The following is a 27,302-nucleotide window of genomic DNA, read 5'->3' on the forward strand; positions in this document are numbered from 1 at the left end:
TAAACTTTATAATGAACACAAGGTACAAACCGAAATAACCAGCTCGGGCTTACAAGGGTGTTCACTCACTTTACGATGTCAAAATATTCTTTATTAAAACACTAGCCCCTTTCGGTCTAGTTAATGTAACAATAATATTCCGACATCATGGCAATGGGCGTTGTTCTTCGTCTGTGATATGCAGTTAACTTTGATTCTTCACAAAAAAAATGCTTTTACCCCTGGTGGGACTCGAACCCACAGTCCCCGGCTTAGGAGGCCGATGCCTTATCCATTAGGCCACAGGGGCTTACTGCCCTACACCTAAAAACATAACCGTGTACAATAGTATTTGAAAGAAATTTAGAAAAAAAAATGAAGTTCATACTGAAGAGACGATATAACAATAAGTTCAACCTTATGTTACTGATATATTTTTTTCCAAAACGAATAAGTCACAAGAAATCATCAAATATTTTATCCATTTTATCTTAACAAGCAATAGTGTGTAGTCGCTGTTGTGTTCCGGTTTAAAAGACATTGTACCCAGTGGTAACTACTGGACATAATAAGACTTAACATCTCTTGTCTCAGGATGGCGAGCGCAGTGGAATACCCAACAATACTTTGTAATACAAGATGTTGGTGCTTCTGCTGTTTATGGGCGGTCGTATCGCTTACCATCAGGCGAACGGCAGGCTCGTCTCAGCATACAAAGCAATATAAAAAAAATATGGAACAAAGCCTCTCGAGCATGCGGCATAGTCTGCCGTGTCTTTTTTAGGTTAAAGAAATTTATCATAATTTATATAATGCAAAGACCGACACTATTTCTGTAGTTACCTTAAATATTAGGGCCCAAATCATTCCTGAAATTAATTTCCTAACTTTAAATAAAAGGTAAATTAAATGAAAATAAAATGTCATTGACAGCCCCAGCATATGTATTGGCGCGAATTTTTTGTTTTTTTTTCTGGCCAGTTTTAAAGCTTAAAAATTGAATATACGCTCGCCTCCCTTCGTGTACTTGGCAGCGCTGTCTATTTGAGATTATAAAGTAAAATAGGTGGCATATCGATTTCGATATGCCACCTAGGCATATCGAAATCGATATGTCACCTAATATCCTACCAAATGGTAGGATATTAGGCGGATACTAATATCCTACCATTTGGTAGGATATTAGTATCCGCCTGGATAGCAACCCGTAAACAAGGTGTAAGCACGCCATAGTGACCCGTGTAAGTGTGTCTTGTTCGGAAACCAGCCTATGTTTTATCGGGTTCGACCAGGCCGTCATAATAATGTCGATTGACGAGGGATAATTAAATCTCATCAATGGATACTCTTTCTGGATTTCGCTCGACTAATCACATTTAGTGTTCTATTTGGCGTGGTCGTATAAAAATATCCCGCTGTTATAAAGGCTTTGATTATTATTAAACGCATAAACTTGTTCACGGCTTTAGAAGTTATTTGGAGCATTAATATGCCAGCCCGAAATTAAAAAATATAAGTCTATTATATCTCGGAAAAACATACGATTAGGTTTTACGGGGAAAACGACTTTCACTGCGAAAACGCGAGCACTTTTCGCGCCCAAGTTAAAAACATAGGTCAATTGCATCCCTAAAATACATAAGATGAGGTTTTTTCGGGAAAAAGACTTTCCCCGACCATATTTCGCGCCCGTTTTTAACTTCGCTCACTATATATAAACTACGCACAAATGAATGCCGCATCCTATTAATTTAACTCTTAACGAAGCCGTCATTCCTATTGAGATATGGTTCCGTTTGACACAAGTATGATTTATAAAGGCCTTGAAATGCTAATTTGTTATGCATGGGCGCCAGAAGGGGGGTGTAAGTAGGTGCACATGCACCCCCCTGACCACAAATAAATCGCAAAAAATAAGTCACTGAATAAATCTGCAATAGCTACTATCGATCATAGATTTTTTTATTATAAAGCATTTACAAAAACCCGCGCGAATTGAATTTGTAATAAAACTAATAATATGTAATATAATGCGCAAGCAAGTGCATATAATAACCAATATTTTCACCAAAACTTAAATTATTTGGACATTTTGTTATTTAGTGCGAATATAGCGTGTGAATTTTGTTTGTTGTTTTTTTTATACATATATAATTGTATTTAATTATCTAGATAATCAGTCAATTTGTTGATGAATTGATTAAATAATTTAGCGACTTCTAATGGCTCTTTAAATCATCAATATCATCCAATCTAATTAAGTTTTAGTAAATATTTGGTGCCTTTATTTTTTCCTAATTGGCAACCCTATACCGTTTACATAAACTCTGTAACAAACACCAACGTTTAAGGTTTTAATTCAAAATTGCCGGCTTCGGTGGACAATAGTCGGTCCCGAGACGGTCGCGGCTCGGAGGCCATTATAGATCCTTTTAATCAATGTTACACCATCCTTACATTCCTTCTTGCTTCATAAGAATATGGTATGCTGCATTTGATTGTTAAATATGTTTAATTTTTATTAGGCACCGACTTCAAAATTGGTAACTGGTATAAATATAATGAATGATGATATCATGAAAGCGACGATAGCCTAGTTGGGTGTGGAACGGGCTGCCAAGACCAATGTCCGCAGGTTCAAATCCCAAGGGCACACACCTATGACTTTTCTAAAATCATGTTTGTATTCTTTGTGAATTTATCGTTCGCTTTTACGGGGAAATCATCGTGAGGAAACCTGCACATCTGAGAAGTTATCTATAGGAATTTCGAAGGTGTGTGAAGTCTACCAATCCGCCCTAGGCCAGCGTAGTGGACTAAGGGCTAATTCCTCTCAGTAGTAGAGGAGAGTGCTCAGCAGTGGGCAAGTATATAATACAGAGCTGATATTATTATTATAGATATAATGAGCAAGTTGACGTGGTCAGTCGTGCGAAAAAAAGAATAAAGAAAAAGGGCGCGAAACTCAACCGGTTGGCCAGCGGACCACTGCGTTGGCGATACACTTTTGCTTGCATTTTGCTTAGGATCGGACGGTTGCACAATCATTGCATTTCGCTAGCTATATTTTTATGTTCTTGCACTTTCGCTTATTTGTAAACTAATTTGGTTAAAATTGTTGTCTTTTAGTATATAAGTTATGTTTTTGTTTTAAATACTAAATACTATTTTAGTTTTGAGTTAATTGTCAAACAAATAAATGTTAAAAACGCTAGTATAATATAGATGATGTTAAATAATTTAGTGTTTTTTGAAAGCGGTATATTTTATCAGTTATAATAGCAATGTTTTTCAAACAACGTTCGAGAAGAATGGAACATTACTTCTCTAGATTTAAAGGTCATGTGACCACAAATCAATGAAACTGTTTACGCTGTGCCAAACATGAGAATATTCGACTTCCGAAAGCCGTTATTGTAGAGCATACGTCAAAAGAAATGGGTTCTTAACAACCTCAATACTTAGTGCCAATAGAACCTATTATTTCAGGTAGTAAACATGCCAGCTTTATAACCAATCTACACTTATTACATGTATTTCAGAGCATAGAGTGTGACTTATATTGGGTCGACTTATGATTGGTTCTGAATTTTGACCACGGCAGCCAATCTCAACGAAGATCAGGTACGCAGAAGATATTATAGTGTACAAGTGTGTGCGCAATACACAAGCACTCTCTGTTCCTTCACTCTCGTAGTCCGATGAGACGGCAAGCCAACATGACCGGAGAGAGTTCAGGCGCAGGACCAACGGCTTTACGTGCTTTATCGTCTTATACATTTTGACGAGTAGCACTGACTCAGAAGTTATGACACAGGCCTATATCCTCCGTTACTAGTCAACAACTTTTTTTACATTTCATTCACTAAGGGTTCTCCGTGATGTGTCTACGAATTTTATTTTTATTGCTTTGAATGACGAGACGAGCTTGCCGTTCGCCTAATGGTTAGCGATACGAGTGCCCATAATCAGAAGACACCATCCAGCACCTTGTATGACAAAGTATTGTTTGGTATTCCACTGCGCTCGCCATCCTGAGACATGAGATGTTAAGTCCTATTACGTCCAGTAGTTACTCTGGCTACAATGTCCTTCAAACAGTAACACAACAGTGACTACACACTGCACACAGACACTACGGTGGTACCTACCCATCGCACACTTAAATGAGAGACCTGCAACCAGTAAATTCCATTCCCTAAAGGCACCGTGCGAGTATCTCACTCAAAGGTATAAAAGCTCGTCATTCTCATATTTCGAGAGGTCTTCAAAGGGATCGCAAACTCAGGGTTATAAGTTTTAATCGAATCGTGATGAACTTGTTAATATTCACAGCTCTGGGACTTGTGTGCAGACGTTTTATGCTCTAGGTTTTGCCCGTGGTTTTGCACGCTTTTAACCGACAACAAAAAAATGAGGTTATCAATTCGACGTGTATTTTTGTAACGTGGAACATAGGCATAGTAACCAGGACACCCACATTTGCTGTCCGTCCTATGATGTGATAAAAAAGATCGGACATAAATTCCAAATTCCACGTTAATACTGAACAGAGTCTAATATCACTTTGCACGACTCGGAATTCGAACCCCGGGCCTCAGAGCGGTGTCGAACCGTGCACGCAATACGACTACAACGCTGTAGATAGTATAGACCGGATATAGTGTGTTTATAAGTAGGTATATTTCTTACAAAGAGTATGATGTTGCCACTACGACGAATACTCTTAGAATAAATGTAATGACATTAGAGCGAGGAAAATTTTATTCTACATATAGGTACGGTTCGAGTAACTTATAGTTAAGTGTTATTTTCAAGATAAGTATGTATCATTTAGTAACAGTGGTAAAATGACTTTGTATATTAAAATTGACGCTTGAATTTCGACCACAGCTCGATCACTGGTACCACTGCATGGATAATATTATGATAAGCTCGAAATATAATATGCAAGAAGATTTCATTTAATTTGAATGAAAACTCTGCGAATAAAAAATATTTTCAGACATCTATCTGCATCTATCTATCAAAGTCAGTAAAATTGATAAATTTTCTAATGTATTGACATTACAATCACAACATATTAGAATTGGAAATATTATTTAAGTGGCTAAATCTAACGTAAATAACATTAAATTCGCAAAAGTAATCATCATCGTATATGAATTAAAAGTAAGTATTGATTAAGTCCTTTTATTCGTAATGATTAGGTACTGTTAGAATAAATTTTACGTAAGGTCAGAGAGCCCTATTCTATCTACGTAGGTATATATATAATAATATCAGTCCTGTATTGTATACTTGCCCACTGCTGAGCACGGGCCTCCTCTACTACTGAGAGGAATTAGGCCTTAGTCCACCACGCTGGCCTAGTGCGGATTGATAGACTTCACACACCTTCGAAATTCCTATAGAGAACTTCTCGGATGTGCAGGTTTCCTCTCGATGTTTTCCTTCCTCGTTAAAGCGAACGATAAATTCACAAGGAATACACACATGATTTTAGAAAAGTCAGAGGTGTGTGCCCTTGGGATTTGAATCTGTGGACGTTCACGTTCACGTCCGTCTTGGCAGTCCGTTCCACACCCAACTAGGCTATCGCCGCTTAGGTATATATATCTTTTTGCAATCACGGACATTCTTCACAGGGTATAGCTTTGATGGCAGTATAAGTATATAGTAGTGACGAAGGGTGAAAGTTTTCGAGAAGGACCCCGACACAACATATACAGTCTTACTAATAAAAATTTCGCAAAGCTATGCTTAGAACACAGATTTACTCGATCAGCTGTAAAAACCCGCCATGTTGCCTGTTAATAAGGTTTAAAATAGGAAACCGTTGATATTTTGGCATCTATTTAAGCAATTCTTAACCACCTCTTAACGCTAAAACAAGTTTATAAATAAGACTGATAGGTACTAATATGGCCTACATATCGTCCTGATTATAATTGAATTTTACATAAATTCTACATAAAGCCGGCAGATGTCGGGTCATATAGACTCTTCATCACTGGTAACTAGGTGATATTTTTACTATTACCGATACGGCTATGGAGGCTGTCCTTCGAATAGAGCACACGTAATTGCAAAAAGATGGATTTGACTCTATAAACGGAGTAGGGCCTTTTGACTCTCTTACCGATACGGCTATCAAAGGTGTCCTTCGAAAAAAAAGGTCATAAATGCAAGAAGACGGATTTGCCCCTATAGATGGAATAGGGTCCAATAACCTTAATGAAAATTAAAAGGGAATCCGGTTTGTAATTATCACAGATTAACTTTCTCACAGCTTCACTCGCGTGAAAATATATTTCTGATCAAAATTCCCAATAGAATTTTTTTTGGTATGAAAAATAACCTATATAGGTAAATGCAAGACTTTATTCTTATGATGTTAAAAGGTATTTTCAATAGATTTTAGTTGTCAATTTATTTCCTACAATCTTATTTTTTTTTTATTGATTTCGATTTGATTCGAGTAAAACCTCGGTTTGAAACATTTTATATGATATTAAACATTACTTACTTTATATCGGTTTGATTCAAATATTTTACGAATTAAAAGTGCGTTGCAACGAAGATCCAGTGACGTAAGTAAACACAACAAAAATGAATAGAACTCATATATTTTTGATTCCAGAAGACTACAGCATCTGAAGATATGGGAAAACGTTACTACAAGTCTAAATGTGGAGATACGAGAATATTGTTCAAGAAATCCAATACTATATGCACACAATCCCGAACTTGTTCCGGAGCATCACAATTTTACACGAGAAGTAGTATTTTGCAACACCAAAAAAACTTATCACAAACAAATGAGTACTATGTCGACAGCGGCAAAATTAAAAGAGACCTAAGCGTAGAAACAGATGTTTGTATACTCAGAAGGTATTATAAAAGCAAACTGCATAAGAGAGATAATTCAAAGTCTAAATACTCCACAGTTATAACGGAAATAGATAGTGTTAAAAAGTTTCGACATGGCGCGTGTGGTGATAGCAAAACTACAACAAAAGATAATCAACAAGTAGATATAGCTGCTATGATGGTTGAAAACTTAAAAGGACTACTTACGAATTGGATACAAAAACATCTACTGGAGAATAAAGATACTCAGGAAAAGATAGAGACGGTTCTCCATTCCATAATACATAAAGGAAGAGAACCTAAAGCAGATAAGATCTCTTCGCGATCGACTTACATTTTAAGTAGAGAAGGACATAATTATGAAGTTAAAAACAAGAAGGTTGAAACGGCTTCACTTATTTGCGATTATTGTAACCATAAATCTAGACCGATAACAACTAATTCATCAAGTAACGTAAAAGATCTATCTTCTCAATCTGTTCCATCGCCTATCAAGAAACTAAGAGTTCTTTCAACACTAAGCATTCCGAGAAACATTAAGGTATCAAAAATCAAGTCTATGTATAAATTAAAAAAGATCAAACACAACAAATCTAAACACAGCCAAAGCAAATTGTTAGACTCGTCAAGTTTCGACCTACTTGCAATTTCAACAAGGTCTTTTACCAAACGATGTGTTACTTATGGCATGAGGAGACCTAAGAAACGACGCATAGCGTTCCATTCAAAGCCTGTCCACAACAACGTATCAAACACCACAGAGACGGAAGAAAAAGAAGTCCCACGTGCATATAAAGAGGTGAAGAAAGCAGAATTAGAAGACATGCCTAGTCTTGTTAAAAGTATATATGCTGATCATCCAGCGAATTTACGCCCTAATAACATCAATCGTACACCAACCAGTGATACTTTTACGTTAACTGAGAAGAATAATTTAAAACCTGCACATTTAAAGGACGATAATGTCAGTAAAGATGATAAGTATACATCCAAAGCTAGTTTTGCTAATACACAAACTGGAAGAGATCAGAGTGAGCCTATGATTACCATTGATTTTGTAAGTAATAGTGTAGAATTTCCTATAGAAAAAGAGTTTGAACAAATTACTAGCAGACAAGATGATGGAGTCAATGTAAGTAGTAAGAAGAACGTATACCTTAGCAAAAGAAGACGGTCATTAAAACTTGCTAAACCTCGGTACACCCAAAACAGAAAGTTCACTTTGAGCTGTAATAAAGACGAATATCAAATGGCTAGTAAGAAAGAGCTTTTTAACCATGTTCAAAATATATTAAAGTATATTACAGAAGGTGGAAGCAAGGGAAATTTTAAACTTGACATTCATGTAAGTGTATTGCCTGTGAAAGGTAAATCTGTAGATATGTCTTCACAAATTTCTAATATTAGTATACGAAAAAACATCATTGGCACGTCAATAGAAGGCAATACTGACAAACCTATTCCTAGCACAGAGTCCAAACAAAATCTACATACAGAAATAATTATAAACGACGTCCCTGAGCAAACTCCAGATATTATACCGATACTTGACGGTGCTGCCAGTCAAGCGAAATATATCTTCAATACAGAGAACTCTATAAAATATGAACCTGTAAGAACAAACGTAACAGCGGATCAAGGTACGAAAACATCCAAATTAGAAATAGTTCAAGAAATACATGATCTTAAATCTGTAGTCAAACATTTATTGCATACAGCAGAAACTCTAGTATCAGAACAATTAAAAAAAGAAACCAATAAACAAAGAATGAGTCCTCATAAAAGTAATAATGTCAAAACTATTGAAACAATAAAAACTTGTAAGAAACCTATCTCCCAAGGAATTCAAATATCAAATGACTTCGCTAAAAACCTCCCTCTCGCTGGTATTAAACTTTCAAAAGAACCAAAAAGGGACACTATTGAATTCTGTCACAGACTCATGAGGAAAAGTACGTCATACAAAATAATTGAGAGTGAATCTGTACTTAGAGTAACTGATATGACAGTTGGTGGTAAGGCGGAAAATTCTCCTGAATTTGACATACTTCCCAAGTCTAAATCGTTAATCGACGTAGCGAAAGAGAAAAAGAATGTCATTGCTTATTATTGTGATGCCAGTTGCAACGATAGTTGTTGTGGACGAGACAATTCGGCGGCATTCTCCAAAATATCATTAGACAGATCCGTGAAATCTAAAAAGAAACAGGAAAGTCGATCTTCATCCTCCTGTGAATGCAGCAGAAATCATACTCATCAACCGGTTGTAAATGATTCTGCTGAACGTATACCTGAATGCCCCACGTCTGTGTATATCGATATAGAAGAATGCTGTGACAAAAATGCCCTGATGCGTCATCGCAAAGGAATGGGATTTGGGGAAGGTTTTATCTACTGCCTTTTACTGTGGATTCCAGTGACAATAATAGCCTGTTTGTTTTACAACTATGTTATCAAAGATCTTCTTCGTCCCAGCGATAAAGGTGGAAGTAAAAACACCTCTATGTTGCATGTCAAACTATCTGATTTAGGGTTTTGATTGTTTGTTAATAAATTTTACAGTTACTACAACTGATGTTTCATTTCGCATTTAATATATTTGAAAAATCTCAACAATCCACATTTTTATGTTTTTACGTTGTTTCAGAACCTAATTAAAATGCAAGATGATAGCCAAAATTGCGACATTCCAAAAGTACCAAAAAGATCGAAATCAATAACGCGATATCCGAAAATTATGCCGACGTATGTAGTCGCTTTTGCTATGCATGAAACGTATGACGATCTCATGACCGCGCAGCAAATGATTTGCAAACAGAGTCCTCAAGGAAGCATCAACTCTGTTACGCCAAAGAATTCAGTGAAGATTTTAGACCCTAATGCAACCGAAAAGTTTACTCATATAACAGATATGTCTCAAGATAATGATCAAACTGAAGCATTGAAAGATGCTGCACAATGTGCTGATATTAAAAAGTCATCAGAAACTACACTGGCTACTCTCACAAATTCAAATAGTATTCAAAATATACAACCAGAAGTAATATTTAATTCAGTACACGTCAAGCTATTTAAGGATGAAAGCAAATTTAGAAAAAAAAATCACAAAAACAAACGCGTCGATAAAAAGAACTTTCATTTTAAATGCAAGCATTGTAAATCTATAACCAAAAAGATCAAATTACGTTACAACAAATCGAAAAGGAACGCAGTGGCTACTGATATAGTAGAGAGAGGCCTATGCAATCTGTCTAATATAATAAACCAATCTAGAATCTTAAAAAAGGTATTTGCCGTCGAAAATCTGCTTGAGGAACAACCGCTTTCAGATCGTGTTAGTACCGAAGAATTTTCGTCACTAAGTTCATCGACAACCAAGAAAGATGTACTAAGTCATTCTAGTGATAACACATTGACTCGAAAGTGGAGCTCATCATCGTCAAGGAATGATAATTCGAGTATTAATACATATAGTTCTGTAATCCAGGTGTCATCAGAGAACGTGATTCCTTACAAAACTGATGTCCTTAATGTTGCAGTAGCCGTCGCGTTCAATAAGGCTAAGGCTAATGAATGTAAACAAAGGCAATTTATAACAAATGAAGAAGTATATCTAGCAAAACAAGATTTAACAGGTGCTGACACTGTTATACTACCGACTGTTACGTTAACATCTAAACCATCATCTTATGAAAATACGCATATAAAAAATGCAAGGGATATTGTAAATCATATAGAAGATGCATCAAGTAACGCAACACTTATTGGTAATAATAAAAAATCCAGTTTAGCAATATCAATAGATGAAGACACGTTCGTCATCGCAAGAACTAGTTCTGATTTCAATAAATCCAGTTTCAATTCAAACTTAACTTTAACAAATTCAGAAATTCAATCAGATGAAACCATTACCGGTAATGAGGGATATGCGAGAGATAGTGACTACAACAACGAGAAACTACTGAATGCAGTTATCAATTTAGGAATGTTTCCTGAATCAAACCCATCGACAAGCAAATTCAATGAAAATGCCGTCATAGTAACAAAAGAACACAAAACCTATGTGAAAAAAGATGACGATGTAATCCTAAATGAGCAAGGCGATTTGGTCAAGAATATTTTAAAAAAGAATTTTGATGTTGAGAAAAATTTAGGCGTTCATAAAATAATAACGCTACCAGATGAAACGATTATCAGAGCAAAGCTAAAAGAAAATCACGTAACTCAAAGCAAAACTGAGAATGAATTCCCAAACACTAACCCTTCCACATTATCAGAAATGTGGGACAGATTGATACTAATACTCGATGCAGCATTAAAAAGGATTGAGGAGACACTTCCCAATAGAATAATACAGGAAATAAAGAAAATACTAGATTTTGATAACTACAAAAATTTTGTTTTAAAAGTCATGTCGGAAAAAACAGCAGACATTGCAGCAAAAGAAAGCGTCTTAAATAAAGGAGTATACGTTGATATGCTCCAAACAGAAACGGATGAGAATTTACAATGTGACCTACTCCAGAACCAAGTTATCGACCGACTGATGACCAAACTATACCCTGAAGGGCCGACTATAAACTCGCCTAAATTCAGTCATAAATTAATTACGAAGATTTTTAGAGAGTATTTAGACGATCTATCTCCTGGACTTGAAACTGATATTGAAAAAGAAGAAACTATGTCGGGCGTTGAACCAGAATTAGCGCAAGATGTTAGCAGATTCCATCGTCTTAAAGTACTATTATCTGTCCCTATAAAGTTTATGAAAGAGAATGCCTTTGTCATGACCAGTGTGCCGACATTTTTGTTAATTTTGTTATGTATGTACGGACTTGTTGTCTTTATAATGAAGCCTTTGTGAAGTTCAAGATATTTTTATTTATTTGATCCCTCTTTTAATACTTACCAATAGTTTTGATGTCATAATTTAAATTGTATTATGTACTACGTGTTGGGTCCATAATTTTATGCAGGATTTATGGAAATTTCAAGTCATCATAGGTTTGTTATTTACATATAAACCAAAATATTGACTACAGATTTATAATGTGTTAGTTCTCCTACTTACATTTATTTGGTTATTAAAAACTATTAGTGAATAATTAATTTATCTAAAAGTACTGACTATTTTTTTCCTTCTTTAAATTACGGTGTTTTGGGAAGGATTAGAAATAAACCACATTAAATATAATTCTTTATTCACAACTTAAATAAGCTGTTAGGAAAAACCTTCATGAAAATAAATATAGTTAGATTAAAGGCGAAAATAAATAAAGAACACAATGTCTCATAACTACAGTACGCGGCAGTAAATTTGTAGATAAAGAAAGAGAAGCAAATTAGTAACACAATGTCATTTAGGGAGTGAAAGAGTGCTCTATAAACCCGAAGCTAAGCACCTATCTCTTTCTAAAAACCATTGAAATATTCAGTGCTGAGTATTGTAACCTATAACTTAATATGTGATATTTATTGCTGAAAACTTTAATTTCTTTATTTTGAGTTTGCCACGTTCAAATAACTTAACAACAATTAAGTTTGACGTAAATAGAAGTAACGAATTTTGACCTCAAACTTCATTATATTTGATGATTGCTTGTAAGAAACTTAATTGGTCAACTAGTAGTAAATTCAGGTCCCAAGTTACGTTCACATTTTATATTAAACCTCTTAAGACATCAATTACAGAGTAAAGGTGATAAACATTGACAAAGGTTATTTACTGATTTTATTACGGACAGATACTATAAACCATCATAATCGCTAACTACGGATTGATCCTAAAAATAAACCAATCAGACTCATCCGTAAGCATGTCGAACTATTCTTATTGGTTCATTTTTACGAAGATAGCGATTAGGGTTGTTTATTTATATTATTTTGGCGGTGGAAAGGCTAATTGTCTTAAGCCAAATTTTTTAGTGACACAAGTTTCATACATATTTAAAATCAGCAATTTTTCTATGTTTTTTAAATTAAACATTTTCGAAAAAAATGTTTTTAGGTTAATTAGCCATTCACTCTAACCGAATAGAGTTGCATCGATTCTGCTATATATTTAAGTCTCATTTAGACGGAGGAATTATTGCTAACAATTGATCATTTTTTTTAATATCTGTTAGTCGTTAAGGCGAACGAGAATGGCTTCGCCATTACACATGTTTAGACGAGGCAATTTTTAAAGCAATAATTGCGTACGATTATTAGCAATAATTGATCCGTCTAAATGGGGCTAAACTATGACTCTGTATCATTTACAACCGTTTACAATAAACGATCACAATCTGAAATTCGATTCCGAGAATGAACCAATCAAAATAACTCATTTGCAAGCATGTCAGAAATACTTTGTTCTGATTGGTCCATTTTTGAAATAGATCGAAAAGCGGTTGGGATCTTTTTTTGAAAATGGCGGTTATAAATCCACAGCTATGCAGAGCGGAAACACCGCGCATAGAAAATAAATACGATTCATCCTAAATCAACGCAACATTAGCATATACTTTTTGGAGAAAGTTTCTGTGTGATATTGGATATGTTGTCATTTATTGTCCAGGAGCGAGGACTAAATGTCCAGATCGGTCCACTGTGAAGACTGGTCGAATGCGGTTCCTCCTGTGAAAAGGGATGACCTAATTAGAAATGTATTGAAACTTAATAGGGATTAACATCGCTATAATTTAATGGTATTTTGGCATGCGCACGGCAAAGTAACCTAATGATGGTGAAAAAAGTGAGGTCCAATAGAATGTCGAGTGACGAGAGATGATTAACCCTCTAGTCGACACAATTATGCCGGCCTGTTGGAACCAGATATACACAGGCTGATTCTGGAACCCGACGTACTGACATTGGTAACTACTGCGGGTTTTAATTTTTAACGTTTTGTGTACTGTGGTCGCTGCTGCGCGGGTATAGAATATATCCTACCCTCAGCAAATATTTATCCCCGAAGGTATAGACAAAATATCAATGAACTCTACCCCTAGTTTCATTAAACGTCTTAATGTACACTAAGTTTATTACTTAAACTTATTAAATTACACACACACGCCCCTTATCCCCGAAAACTACTACTAAGAGGTGCTTTTAGTGCACTCACTTTCCGCCTCCATGATAGGAGGGGAGCCTATCTCCATATCGGGCATAAATTCCAGACTCCTAGCTGATACAGAATTTTTTTATTATGATTGAAAAAATACCTGAGTTTTGCGTTTTTCTGCCTGCTGGCAACAGCTACAGCCTGAGCAATGGCTGGACCTTCTTCTGTCACCTCCTGGATAAGTTCAATTTAAATGTATAGTTATTCATTTATTTCCAACGTTAGATCGTAAGTCGAAGTATAATTTTTTTTAATTATTTTACACAAGTCTTCTACTTTAAAGCCAAGTAAAAAATACTTTTTTTTACTTTTCGGTCCTGATATTAATAAGTGACAAATCTATTTTTTTTTTTAAATATATAACTACATAAAAAACTGAAGTTTAAAAGCAAACAAACTTATTTGATTTTTTTTTTTTAATAAAGACGCGGTCACGTCCTTACTACTTTAAAGCCATGAAGAATACCCTTGTATGGTATGGAGATGGTTTACCTCAACTGGTGATTCTGTAGTGGTGAAGCTAGGTTTAGCTTGAACCCTCGGCACTGGGAACGGAGCCCCGTATTGCGTGAATACGCGCGGCTGCGTCCTGTAAATTGAATTGATATTTGCTTAGAGTTTTGGAATAGAATTCATATTCCTACGTTCTTCATCAAGCTCTTGTTGGTATAGTAAAGGAATCTTTATCGATAACCTTAAAATATCGTCAAACAGCAAATCTCAAAAAACATTTCCTTGACGGACATTTAATATTTTTCATAAAAGCGATGCTCCCAGCAACACAGCGCGCTAAGCGTATATTTAGAAGCTATATAGCTATAAGAAAATACACATCATATTTCTACAAATGTGGATATTGTTTTAATAATTTCGTATTGAAAATGCCACTAAATTGTTGATTCCATGCATCTCCTCCTAAAGTACACATCACAGTAATTTAAACTCTGTTAGGCAATTTAATGAGAAACATTATAGAAGTATAAAATTTTCAAAAAGACCTAAAATAGATTTTTTAAAACAATAATTAGTAATTTTTTGCATATTCCGACCCGTAAATGAATGTAACGTATGCTCAGGGCATAGCATTAAATCCAGCCCATTTTTCTTTTAATATTTAAAGTGGGATGAAAATCACTTAACAGGGCATTTGCTTGCAGCTTGCAATAAAAATGTTCTACAATTTACACCCAACGTTCCACACGAATAAGTCGCAAGGTTAGTTCACAACCAGCATATGTAATACAGTCACATATAATATGCAAATTGGCAGATGTAACAATGGAAGACATTGCCCCAATTAGGGCTTGGAATGCCGATGTATGAGACGATGCTGAATTATAAATGAATTTGGGTTCTGCAGCCTAAAAACCTTAAAATTGCTTATGTAATACGTCCTTAAGACGGTGCGTGAATTTAAAGTATGATATATTGAACTTTTATGTATTGCCAAATACGTTTGTTTTATACAAAGCTGAGTAATTCTTTTCCTCGAAGGAAAGACTGCGTTTTTCTGGATAATAGTATTTCTTAAAACAAATGTACAGAACGAAATAGTTTTTATGAAATCTTTAAACTTACCTCGCACCAAATACTGTTGCTACGGCTGTACTCCTGGTGCCTTCGTCATCTTCTTCCGACTCCTGTTCTTCGGCCTGGTCTATGTCGTTTCCCTCTTGGTTAGCATCCAAACCACTCTGCAAAGCGTCTTGACCTTGGAAATTCTGAGGCTGAGCACCCGGAATTATTTGGGGTTGAAATTGACCCTCGTAGACTTCGCCCTGATTGTTTAACGGGGCTGGGTAAAGCTGCTGAGGAGCCTGGTTTTGAGATACGATGATTGGTTGTTGGTAAAACTGCTGGGGTTGTTGATATACTTGCTCGGGTTGTTGGAATACTTGTTGAGGCTGTTGGTAGACTTGTTCGGGCTGTTGGTAGACTTGTTGAGGCTGTTGATATACTTGTTGAGGCTGTTGATATACTTGTTGCGGTTGTTGGTAAACCTGCTGCGGTTGCTGATAAACTTGCTGGGCTTGAAACTCAGAGTTGTCACCTTGGTTCTCGATTTCTTCGCGATCTTTACCCTGGGGTTGAGGCGCGGACTGAGGTTGCAAAACAACAGGTTGCACTTGGATTTGAGGTAAAGGTGCCACCTGAGGTTGGTAAGCAACTGGTTGGTACTGCTGTACAGGTTGGACTGCTACCGCATCAGGATTTGTTTGTAAATATTCTGGTTGGGCCGCCTGGGGCTGTACCGCAGGTTGGTACTGAGCTTGTACGGGTTGATAAGCGGCAGCAGGTTGGTGCTGAGCTAAGGGTTGCTGCACGATGAAGCCAGGATTTGGTGCTTGTTCACCGATCAATAAAGCAGGACTTTGGGGTAACGGCTGAGGACTCGCTTGCTGTTGCGCCAAAACTGAAGGCAGGGCAGCGAAATGAGCTGGTCCATCGAAACCAACCTGCTTCTCAGCCTGGATGGGTTGAAGGTAGGAGTTCCTGATTTGCTGAAGAGGAACGAACTGGGGCTGCAACTGCAACTGGGCTAGAGAACTCAGGTAGAATTCTCCAGGGTATTGTTGGATGTTTTGCTTAGATACTTCCACTGATGTTCTTTGCTTAAGTTCAGCTGAAGGACCATCGTCTTCCAAGATCTCGCGCTCGTTCAGATTAGCCTCAGTGACTTGAGATGCTGGCGCCTCGGTGGTGGGCTCAGCTTTTGCTGTGGTGGAAGGTGCAGGAGTGGTGCGAGCGAAAGGCCTTGGAGCTTTGGGTGATGGGAGACTGTTTCCTTTGCTTTTGGCCTGGGCGGCTTCTAGCTGCTTCTGTTTTTGGAACTGACGGTAGATTTCTTGTTGTTGTTGGTACTGGAATAATAACAATATTTTAATCTGGGCTGTATATTTAGTCTTATTTCGCTTTAACTATTACCCTTTTGTAACGACTGCAAAGGCAGCTACAATTTCTTTCTACGTAAATATTAATAATTGTTTAGTTTTAACTACTAGATGCCGAACCTATTTCATATTTATTTTTTACCTACACTATTTCTATTATATGAGTATACTAGATACTTATGAACCAGAATTTATAACTAGAATGTGAAGTCTGCCAACTATCACCAGGCCAGCGTGGTTGACTAAGGCCTAAACCGACTAAACAGTAAAGAAATGCCCAGTAGTGGGCAGTGTAAAATACAGATAACCATAAATGATGACGTTTTTCGACCACAGATGAGTCCGACAGAAATAATTGTTCGAAAGACACACGTTCAACATTCTGAATTAACTGGTGAACATGTGAATAATTTAAAGCGTCCATTAGTTCCCGAACTCGATTTAATTTAATAATTGAAGTTAATTTATTGTGCGTTTAGTTAACGGCCTAAATTATTCCGGGGCTTTCAATTTATATGACTGCTTCGGTGGCGTAGTTGTGCTGCATGCGGGGTACGGCAGCGTTTTGAGGTCCTGGATTCGAATCCCGGGTCAGGCAAAGTGAAATTAGGTTTTTTCTGCTCAGTATCAACCCGGAGTCTGGAATTGGTGCCCGATATGGCGATAGGCGATACGGAACACACTTGGTGAAAAGTCATCCACTTTTGCCCCTGGTTGCCCTTTGCATACCCCTTCGAGGATAAACACGTTATTACGAACGAAGGATAAACATGTACGACTTAGTACATATATATCGATGTACTGATTTATTTTTTATTGAATACACGACAAAATTAACCGGATGTTAAGTGAAACGAAGCTCAAAAAAGTTAACCGACATAAGCTAAATACATTCTCAGTGCACCCACATTTTGCTGCCTTTATACTCGACCCATGAAATTATGATAAAAAAATACACAAAACAATAACATCTATGCTCCACGCAATGGTCTATGCGACTCTAAGTGAGCTTAAAATCATTATATGCTTATGCTATACTATGTAATGCTATAAGGACGAGTGAAAGGCTAATTGACTTAAGTGACATTAGTATGGAACATTGAAGTATATATTTGAAATAAGAAAGACATTGCAAAATATATAAATTAATATAGTAAAATAATGTCGCTTAAAACAAATTGCCTTTGCACCTACGAATTCATATTTCTAACCCATTATATCCATCTGGAATGATAATAGATATAAAAAAAATTGTATTGGGAATGTATTATACACTATTAAGTTTATTATATTTAATAAGATAGAAAATAAAAACCCTCAACAAACAAATTAGAATCTAATGATTAGGACGATAAAATACAATATTCTAATAACGAAAATGAGCTAAACCACTCAACAAAAAAACCTATCACCAACTCTTTACCTGATTCTGCTGAAGACTTTGGTCTAAGTTCCTGATGTCGGATTGGAAGCCAGGTCCCTGAGAAGGCTGTCCATGGACGGGTGACCCTTGGAAGATTGGCTGCTGCTCTTGCGTGGGGAGACCTTGGACTGACACGTCAGGTGTTCCGTAGTCCACGCCTGGGACAGCTGGATTCCGAGGGTCCAGAGGCGGCAGGTATTGTTGAGACTGTATAGATAAATTGATTATTAACAAAAAAAATACGTTCTCTCACTGCTGGGTACGGGTCTCCTCTACTACTGAGAGAGTAGGATAAAAAAAGAGTAAAGTAAATATACGTAAGTGCGTCGCGTTCCAGGATCAACCTGTGTATATCGGGTTCCAACAGACCGGCATAATTGTGTCGACTGTCGAGGGATAATCATCTCTCGTCAGTCGACATTCTATTGGACCTAGTGTTGCTAGACGTCTCATATTTACCGGGACATTTTGTATTTTAGGCACAATTTGAAATGTCCTGGCGGGAGAAACTCTGTCCCGTAAATCGATCGATGTACGATTGACAAGTGCTCACGCACGCAACATTCGCATTTCCGCATACATATCAATACGAGTCGGTTTTTTATTAATTTAATATAAAGCGTGTTGATACCTGTTTTAAATTATGATTATAATTATGCTCCTTTAAGTATCGGCCCAACGGAAGATCAGCGCTGGCTTCACTGTCAGCATATTGCTGAGTTGGTGCCTTTTTTGTGACAAACATAGTTTTAAGTTTTTTTTGTCTGTTTCGTTTGTTTGTCTGTTATGTTTATGTAACTTGTGTTTGTTGCAAAATAAATTTCTTTTCTTTCTTTCTTTCTAATTGTCCCTTATAGACTGAAAAAATATACTGGCAACCCTTGGGCCCCACTCTACTTACCATCAGGTACAGTAGGATCACGTTCCCATGTACGTATAACAAGAGTCTATTTCTGTCGCGAACCAACTAACTACCTAAGAATTACAAATATCTAATTTGTTTGAGAAAAATATTTAAAATATAATTATCCGATTTATATTACACGATACAACTGCGTCACTTTGTATATATTTTTTATTGCAGTTGGAAAGCGAGATGAGCATGTCACTCGCCTGATAGAAAGCGCCCATAATTAATTTTGGAAACTTAATTGAGACATGTACTACTTAATTTGCTTTATTTTTATGTTATTCATTATTGCTCGTGTGTTTCCCTTAAAATACAATAAATAAATAAATAAAGAGTAGCAACAACATACAGAACGTATAATTACCAAGTACGTTGCACTCCGCTCGTCATCCTGAGACATGAGATATTAAGTCATAATGTAATTATGGTACAATATCCTTCAAACTGGACTCGACAATGCATAGACCCTACTTGGCATTAGAAAAAGACATTGCGGTTGTACTTACCCAGAGCTTGTCGTTTACAAGTAACCTACCAATACATGTCCTTCCAAAACCTAAAAACATTTATTTATTTTTCTCTCTTACATTTTATTACAAGCTAACCTAATACAGCAGTGTAACCAGCCCTGGATTTGTAAATAGGCCGTATAGGCCACGGCCTATAGGCAGCAGCCTCTTAGGGGCGGCAGATTTCCTAGGACGATCACTCGATTTAATTAATCATTCGTTTATTTAACTTTAATGCCTTCCATAATACAAACAAATGGAAAATTATTAAATATTTTCGAAACCTACATACATAAACCTACCAACATGGGGCGGCGGAAATAAAGTGGCTTACACTCATAAAAATATAAAACTGGCACTGTGTGACACAATAATAATAATATCAGCCCTGTATTATATACTTGCCCACTGCTGAGCACAGGCCTCCTCTACTACTGAGAGGGATTAGGCCTTAGTCCACCACGCTGGCCTAGTGCGGATTGGTAGACTTCACACACCTTCGAAATTCCTATAGAGAACTTCTCAGATGTGCAGGTTTCCTCACGATGTTTTCCTTCACCGTTAAAGCGAACGATAAATTCACAAAGAATACACACATGATTTTTTAGAAAAGTCAGAGGTGTGTGCCCTTGGGATTTGAACCTGCGGACATTCGTCTTGGCAAACAGTTCCACACCGAACTAGGCTATCGCCGCTGTGTAACACGATACAAATAAACAGTATGTTGACTTACAATACTCAATTATAAATTCACTCATAGAACAGACAAATATATCGGTTTTGACTGCAATGAGACAGAGGCGGCCTTAGGGGGAGGCCAACCGGGCTAGAGCCTGCCTAGAGCCTCGTACTTACAAGGACCTCACGCAGTGTCTTGGAGAACCCTTTTTTCGATTTTACCGACGAAATTGGGCCTTCGGGGCCTCACGTCCGTGCAATGAGGTATACAACACATACAAACCTGTTGTCCGTTCTGTGGAAGTTCGAAGGCGGGTCCGCTGGGTCGCCAGCCGCTCGGCGGGTACGGGGCTGGGGGCTCCGCTGCCACACCCACCAGGAACACTACAGCTAATAGCCCCTAAGACATGACATGACGTTAATCCCCAGTCCAATGTTTTGGTACGATAATAGTGGTATACTTGGTGCCTGTTTTACAACTTCTGAGTAAATTTAAAAGAATCTGAATTTATATCTTTTAAAAAAAAAAAATAAGAAAAAAATAATTAAAGAAATTTTATAATTGTAAAAAGTGGTTAGATATTGTAACTTTAAATTTTCGGTCGACCAACACCTCAATTCCCCCAATAAGCATGAAGGATGCAGTCTTTGAAAAGTCGGGAGAAAATTATAATATAAAAAACCGCGATAAAATCCGAAAATAGTTTTAACGTCTAACATTCGCGTCATAAGAAATAATTATTAACTTGAAACTTGTTAAACAGGTCTATATACTTATATAAAGAAGCTATTCGGTAAACCATAACGACCGATTTCAATAAACGATCTCAATCTTAATCTTCGATCCAATTCCGAGAATATCAATCAAAATAAGTTTAATTAAACTTTGTTCTGATTGATCCATTTTGGCATTCGATAGAACGAAAAGACTTGAATCGTTTATTGAAATTAGCGGTAAGCAAATGCGTTCCATTTTTATAAATATTTGTTCGATGAATTAATTAATATAAACGAATACAAGAAACATAAATAGCAACTCAATTATCACAAAAGCATTCCTTTTAAATAGTTAAAAAAAAACATTTATTCAAAATATATATTTAAAAAAAATAATCCAATACGCCAGTCAAATTGTAACCCAAATATTAAAACCCTTTAAAACACAAAATAAATTATAATTCCAAATTCAAATCCGTATCGATCACACACCGCACTAACACTGGCACATAAAAAAAACGTGTAATCACCTTCATTTTCGTGGACTTTCGCTTTATGAGGTGCGCACGAGTAACGCTTTTATAGACAATAGTGTTGGGCATTGTCATGCGGCGCGCGAACGATGCCGACCTTACGGCGGTAGGGTTGCCAAATCAGTTTTTATAAATTATAAATACTGTTGTAAGGTTAATTTACTTAAGCGATTTTTTACGAGATTAACTTTTATAAACAAAACAAAAGGGTATGCAGAGGCGCAACTAGGGCAGCCACTTTTCGCCAAGTGTGTTTTGTCCCATGATGTGATAGGGGCGAGTCTATCGCCATATCGGGCACAATTTCCAGGCTCCGGGCTGATACTGAGCAGAAAAACACAAATATCACTTTGCTCGACCCGGGATTCGAATCCAGGACCTCAGAGCGCTGCCGTACCGCGCATGCAGTACACCTACGCCACCGAGGTAGTAATTTATACATTTTTTGAGTCAGCACATTGTTTTCAATATTTTGCACTGAGGTAATTTTTTTTGAAAAATATTTCGACTTTTCAATAAGTTTTATGACAGTCGATTATATCTTAATTTGAATGTATTAAAAATAATTTATATTAAAATTCATGGTTGTTATTGTTCTTAATAACTGAGTATATGTAGGTACGAATTATTATGAAAAATATGTAATTTGTTTATATTAGTTTATATACTGCTAATAATAAAAATAATTTGTTTATATACTGCTATTTCAATTTACTATGACCTACTTTTTATAATTAAAATTAGAAAATCAAAAGCACTACATAAAGTGTCAAATAAAAATAATTTAGAAATATTTTTGGTTACGCAATTAAGAATTCAATCCAGCCTTAACACTAACAAGATATTTCAATTTAATCTAAACTCTAATGACTTAATGCCTTTTATCAAACTTATTGTCTATATTAAGGAGAATATGCACTGTTGTATTTGTATATTAATTTATATATATAAAAATGAATCCCTATTTCCCTTAATCACACCATCACGCGTGAACGGCTGGATCGATTTAACTATTTTTTTTGTGTGTTTATCATTGTCAGGAGTCTTCTTATGAAAGAAAAAATTCAAAAAATTGCGCGGTAAATTAGAAAATTTAAGAAATCTTAACGAAATTATTAATTATATATAACTATCAATTGTTTGAAATAACTGTCAGCGATTGACAGAATGCGCGCTGCAAATTCATAGTTAAAACGGGACAACGTCTGTCGGGTCAACTAGTTCAATATATTTTTGTCTGATATTAACTTGATTACTGCTCACCGTGACTCCGACTTTTTATTTACGTTACAGAAGGTACATTCAGCAAAAAATATGATTTTTAGTTTCTCAGAAATATACTTAGAAATCAACAATTAATATGAACAAAATTTTTCATACAGATAAACCATACGTTGAATTAATATTTAAAAAATTAATTCTCGAAATTATCTATCTGTACTTCTGTACTATTATATAAAGCTAAAGAGTTTGTTTGTTTAAACGCGATAATCTCAGGAACGAATTGTTCTAATTGAAAAAATCTTTTAGTGTTGGATAGCCCATTTATCAAGGAAGGCTATAGGCTATATAACATCACGCTATGACCAACAGGACCGGAGCATCAATCAAAAATGCTGCAAAAACGGGAAATCTTGATTACTTTTTAGTTAAAATGTATAACGGACAACAACAATCATGTATAACGGAATTGTTCCTTTTAAAAAGTTCAAACACTGAACCTCTATCAAAAACTTGTGTACATACCTTTACAAAAATATTCGCTTTGGGAAAACATGTATTGTTAATTAATGGATTGGTGAAAAAACATTCATTGTTAGTCAATCACTTATAAAGTAAAACGGCCGGCATTTTTACCCGCTACTGTTCCGACATACTCGAATATACTCACGCCTATAGTCAGATTAAGTAGACAGAGAGGTGAATATAACTCACAGCACTCCAGATAGAATTTCATCTAGATTCCAGTAGGGTGCGTCCGGGTAATACCGGATAACGGATTAATCCCGTTTTCTAAAATTAAAGCTAATGAATAACCAAAACAAAACAGTGGCAAACAATTGTGGTATTTATAATAAAAAAATACAAGCTATGTTTTTCGTATTGGCAAATACTGACGGGTTAGAAGTAATCTCGAAACAACGGGGTTACCCCGCTATCCGGTATTACCCCAACGCACTCTAATACACTATTTGTTACAATCTCAGCTACGATAATACAAATATCCGTTCCAACAGTAACAGCCGAAGCCCACACAACGATTGCTTGCAGTAGAAACTTAAATAGAAATAAGCTGTTTTGGTAAATATTGATGATGTTATAATATTCATTCTGATAATAATAAACTTTAAAATTTGTTATTAGGTATATAGATACATAGATTTATATTGTTAACTATTTTATTTTTATATGTTTAATAATTTCATTCAAACCTTGCGCATGTTGTTGTCGCCTGTTATTAGAAATGCAATTAATCCAGATGTTTTTTTTATTTTAGTTATTTATATGTAATATTGTTAATTTTGTTGGTAATCCCTAATAAATAAAATAATAAAAAAATAAAATAAATTACAATTATATTTATATCACTTAAACTCCTAGAATCAGCAAAAAAATTCACGAACGACACCTTAATTCTTTCATTCTTGCCAACCCTATTCCATGTTTGTATCGTCTGCCAAAGAAGAACTCATCAGTACTTGACGTAGGCAAGTCCTTTAGAAGACAGAGCATCTGTGTTAACTTTAAAACATGAACTGACTTGGTTCTGTACCACTTGAGGTGGAATATCTTCCTAGACACGACCACCCTATATGGTGCATTCGGCTAAGATCGGATGTGATGGCAACATCATACTTTCAGTCGAACATACACTCACGCACACACTATATTCGCACTAAACAAGATGATCCAAAAATCGAAAAAGTAGAACCGGGAATTTTGGTTAAAATATTTGTTATTCATGGATGATTTTTGGCACTATGTCAGCATATGTAAACATGAGTATGGGGTTTCCTAAACAGAATATCATATTAGGTATTTTATATATTTATCTTCTTTCTCAGTGTCATATTACGGTGATACACTTACCATGATTATCTACCACCCTAAGGTTGACTGGTAGAGAATGCCTATGGCATTAAGTCCGCCTGTATACATTTGTTTATTAAGTGCAATAAATAAATATCAAAATGACTGTATAATCTTAGATATCGTTTTTCTGTACTTATAAGTACCAAATTGCAGAAATAATAACACTGATATCACGCATTTATCCCCAAAGTGGTATGCAGAGGCGCAACCAGGGCATCCACTTTTCGCCAAGTGTGTTCCGTCCCATGATGTGATGTAGGCGTGCCTATCGCCATATCAGAAATTTATATAGAAAAGGCTTATTCAAAAAAAATATATTTAATAACAAGATTATAAAAGAATGGACAATTGATGACAAAAAATAAAGCCCGGAGTTTCTTTCTGCCTTTCTTCTTCGGGTAGTCATCGCTTAGATAGTAAGTGAAAGGCTGGTAGGTTAGCTAGGTTAGGGCTTTTATTGTCCTCACCGGTGAGGATCGCGACGCGTTTCTCCCTTATTGCTTATTTAAAAATACATATATACATCATTTTATTTTTTCTTCCCTGCCAGCCCGAGCTGGCTTCTTTGTTTACTAAGTATATTTTTCATTTATTTTATTTTCAATATAAATTGTCTTTGTTTATATAAGCTAATTTAATTAAGTAATAATTAAATATTCTCATGTACCTTGACTTATCATAAGTGCAACTATGTTCGCCTACGTGATGAATAAAGCATTTTTATTTTTATTTTTATCGGGTACAAATTCCAGACTCCGGACTGATACTGACAAAAAAAACCCAAATACTACTTTGCTAAACTCGGAATTCAAACCCAGGACCTCAGAGCGCTTCCGTACCGCACATACAGTACAACGCCACCAAGAAGTAATAACAGACTTCTAAAAGTCTTTATTATAAACTTGTTTTAGCGTTAAGAGGTGATCAAGAATTGCTTAAATAGCTGTCAATAACATCACCAGTTTCCTAGTTAAATCTACATGAGAGGCAAGATGGCGGTTTTCGACTTACAGCTGATCGAGTAAATTTGTGTTTTAAGTATAGTGTTACGCGCCGCTATCCTAGCCGATGACATCGGGCGTTTCCGGAAGTATTCGGCTGCTCGGGCAGACTGGCAGAAGAAAAGATATGTCACGCGGCGACTATTCTATTATTCTACCTGGTTGCACGTAGTTAACAAAATGTCTAAAATTGTATTCTGTACATAATTATTTTTGTTAATACAGGGTCATTTTGACATTGCGTTACTAAATGAAACCACATACTCGTCTTCACCTTTGCTGATATTGTGCCAAAAATCATACATTAATAACTAATATTTTCACGAAAAATCCTGGGTTAAGTTTTCAGATTTTTTAATAATTGTGTAGTCTAATGCGATAATGGCGCGAGCGTGGGTGTATTTCTGAATGAAACTATAATGTTGACACTGCAACGTATTCTCTTAAGGTAGTAGTAGTGGCTTTAGGGCGCATAATTTTTAAATTACTTTTTATTAACATTTATTTTGTTCGAAACTTACACTTTTTTAGTTTACATCTACGGCTCAAGTAACTTATTGTAAAGTGTTATTTCCAAGTATATAAGTATGTGCTTTTATTAAGTAACGCAATTTCAAAATTACCCTGTATAATGTTTAATACTGTAAAAAGAGCGTTTAAAAATAGCCTTGCGGAATTTTTATAAATAAAACTGTAAATCTTCACCTACTTATACATTTACAATATTAATAAGATACCCACATTATCACTGCCATTAAAACCTTTTTTAAAGTTTAGGCACGCGCCATCTGTCTGCCGACTGTCTGTTTGATTTATTTGGCTCTTTCTTCGCGTTTCGACATGTTATTGGTTAAGACATTACGGGGTTGCAACTTCTATGACCGAGATTACCATGGGCACGTTTTATATGCAGTGATCGGATAGTCTCTATAAACCTAATATAAACACTGTTTTTAATTCGTAGATATAAATAAATAGTATTGACTTGGCTAACTAGATAAATACCTGACCAAATGTGTACGAAAATAATGTTTAATTTATATAAAGGAAGTCGAAAATTTTCTATATGTCATCAAACATTTACTTAAATAGCTGTTAAAAACATCACCGGTTCCTAGTTTAAACCTTATTAAGAGGCAAGATGACGGGTTTTTGATTGAAAGCTGATCGAGAAAATCTGTATTTTAACTAAGCATAGCTTTGCAAAATTTTTATAAGTAAGACTAAATATTTGTGGTCTCATAGTGCTATTTAAATAAATAAAAAAATAAAACAAACAAACAAAATTGTGAACAGTCCTCCGTATGCGACACATTTCGTATGAAATGTTTTTGTTCTAACATTTACTCTAAAGTACTTCGAACAATAACTTGCCGTTTAGGATGGCGTTGGAGCGCTCCCGGGCGCCATTTTTCCAGATTCATATCAGGAAAAACGGGAAACCGAAAACATGTCCGTTTGCAAGTTAGTGGTAAAGTTTCGGGTCACAGTTACAAGATAAGCAGTTACACAACTTTGTTAAATTTTTATTTATTTTATTAGTGACCCTTCTGATAATAAGTGGAGTGGAGACCAATAGAATGTCGACTG

The 27,302-nt window shown here is 35.8% G+C and overlaps 2 protein-coding genes and 1 non-coding gene across 3 annotated transcripts; 1 reads left to right on the forward strand and 2 right to left on the reverse strand.

The window, feature by feature from the left end:
* Nucleotides 1-216: 216 nt before the first annotated feature.
* Trnar-ccu lies at nt 217-289 on the reverse strand. The gene has a single exon. It is a non-coding gene; the product is annotated as a tRNA-Arg (tRNA).
* Nucleotides 290-4,997: 4,708 nt separating this feature from the next.
* LOC115456347 lies at nt 4,998-11,958 on the forward strand. The gene is made up of 2 exons (XM_030185365.2): nt 4,998-5,151; nt 9,500-11,958. The coding sequence occupies exon 2, from the start codon at nt 9,512-9,514 to the stop codon at nt 11,714-11,716; it is 2,205 nt and encodes a 734-aa protein (XP_030041225.1). The 5' UTR covers nt 4,998-5,151; nt 9,500-9,511; the 3' UTR covers nt 11,717-11,958.
* Nucleotides 11,959-12,036: 78 nt separating this feature from the next.
* Nucleotides 12,037-21,636, reverse strand: LOC115456348 (putative mediator of RNA polymerase II transcription subunit 26). The gene is made up of 7 exons (XM_030185366.1): nt 21,616-21,636; nt 20,652-20,768; nt 18,272-18,478; nt 15,536-16,818; nt 14,450-14,546; nt 14,058-14,131; nt 12,037-13,470 (listed from the first exon to the last, which is right to left on the reverse strand). Exons 1-7 carry the CDS (start codon nt 21,619-21,621, stop codon nt 13,401-13,403), a joined length of 1,854 nt encoding a protein of 617 aa, XP_030041226.1. The 5' UTR covers nt 21,622-21,636; the 3' UTR covers nt 12,037-13,400.
* Between the last annotated feature and the right edge of the window lie 5,666 nt (nt 21,637-27,302).

This window comes from Manduca sexta, chromosome 2, assembly GCF_014839805.1.
Source record: "Manduca sexta isolate Smith_Timp_Sample1 chromosome 2, JHU_Msex_v1.0, whole genome shotgun sequence".
NCBI lineage: Eukaryota > Metazoa > Arthropoda > Insecta > Lepidoptera > Sphingidae > Manduca > Manduca sexta.

What these genes read in the sequence shown, in the direction of transcription:
- LOC115456348 (XM_030185366.1), bottom strand. An exon ending in TTCCACAGAACGGACAACAG is followed by an intron (nt 18,479 to 20,651) that starts GTTTGTATGTGT and finishes TTATCTATACAG; the next exon opens with TCTCAACAATACCTGCCGCC. An exon ending in GCAACAGTATTTGGTGCGAG is followed by an intron (nt 14,547 to 15,535) that starts GTAAGTTTAAAG and finishes TTCAATTTACAG; the next exon opens with GACGCAGCCGCGCGTATTCA.
- LOC115456347 (XM_030185365.2), top strand. Translation starts at nt 9,512, where the DNA reads ATGCAAGATGATAGCCAAAATTGCGACATTCCAAAAGTACCAAAAAGA.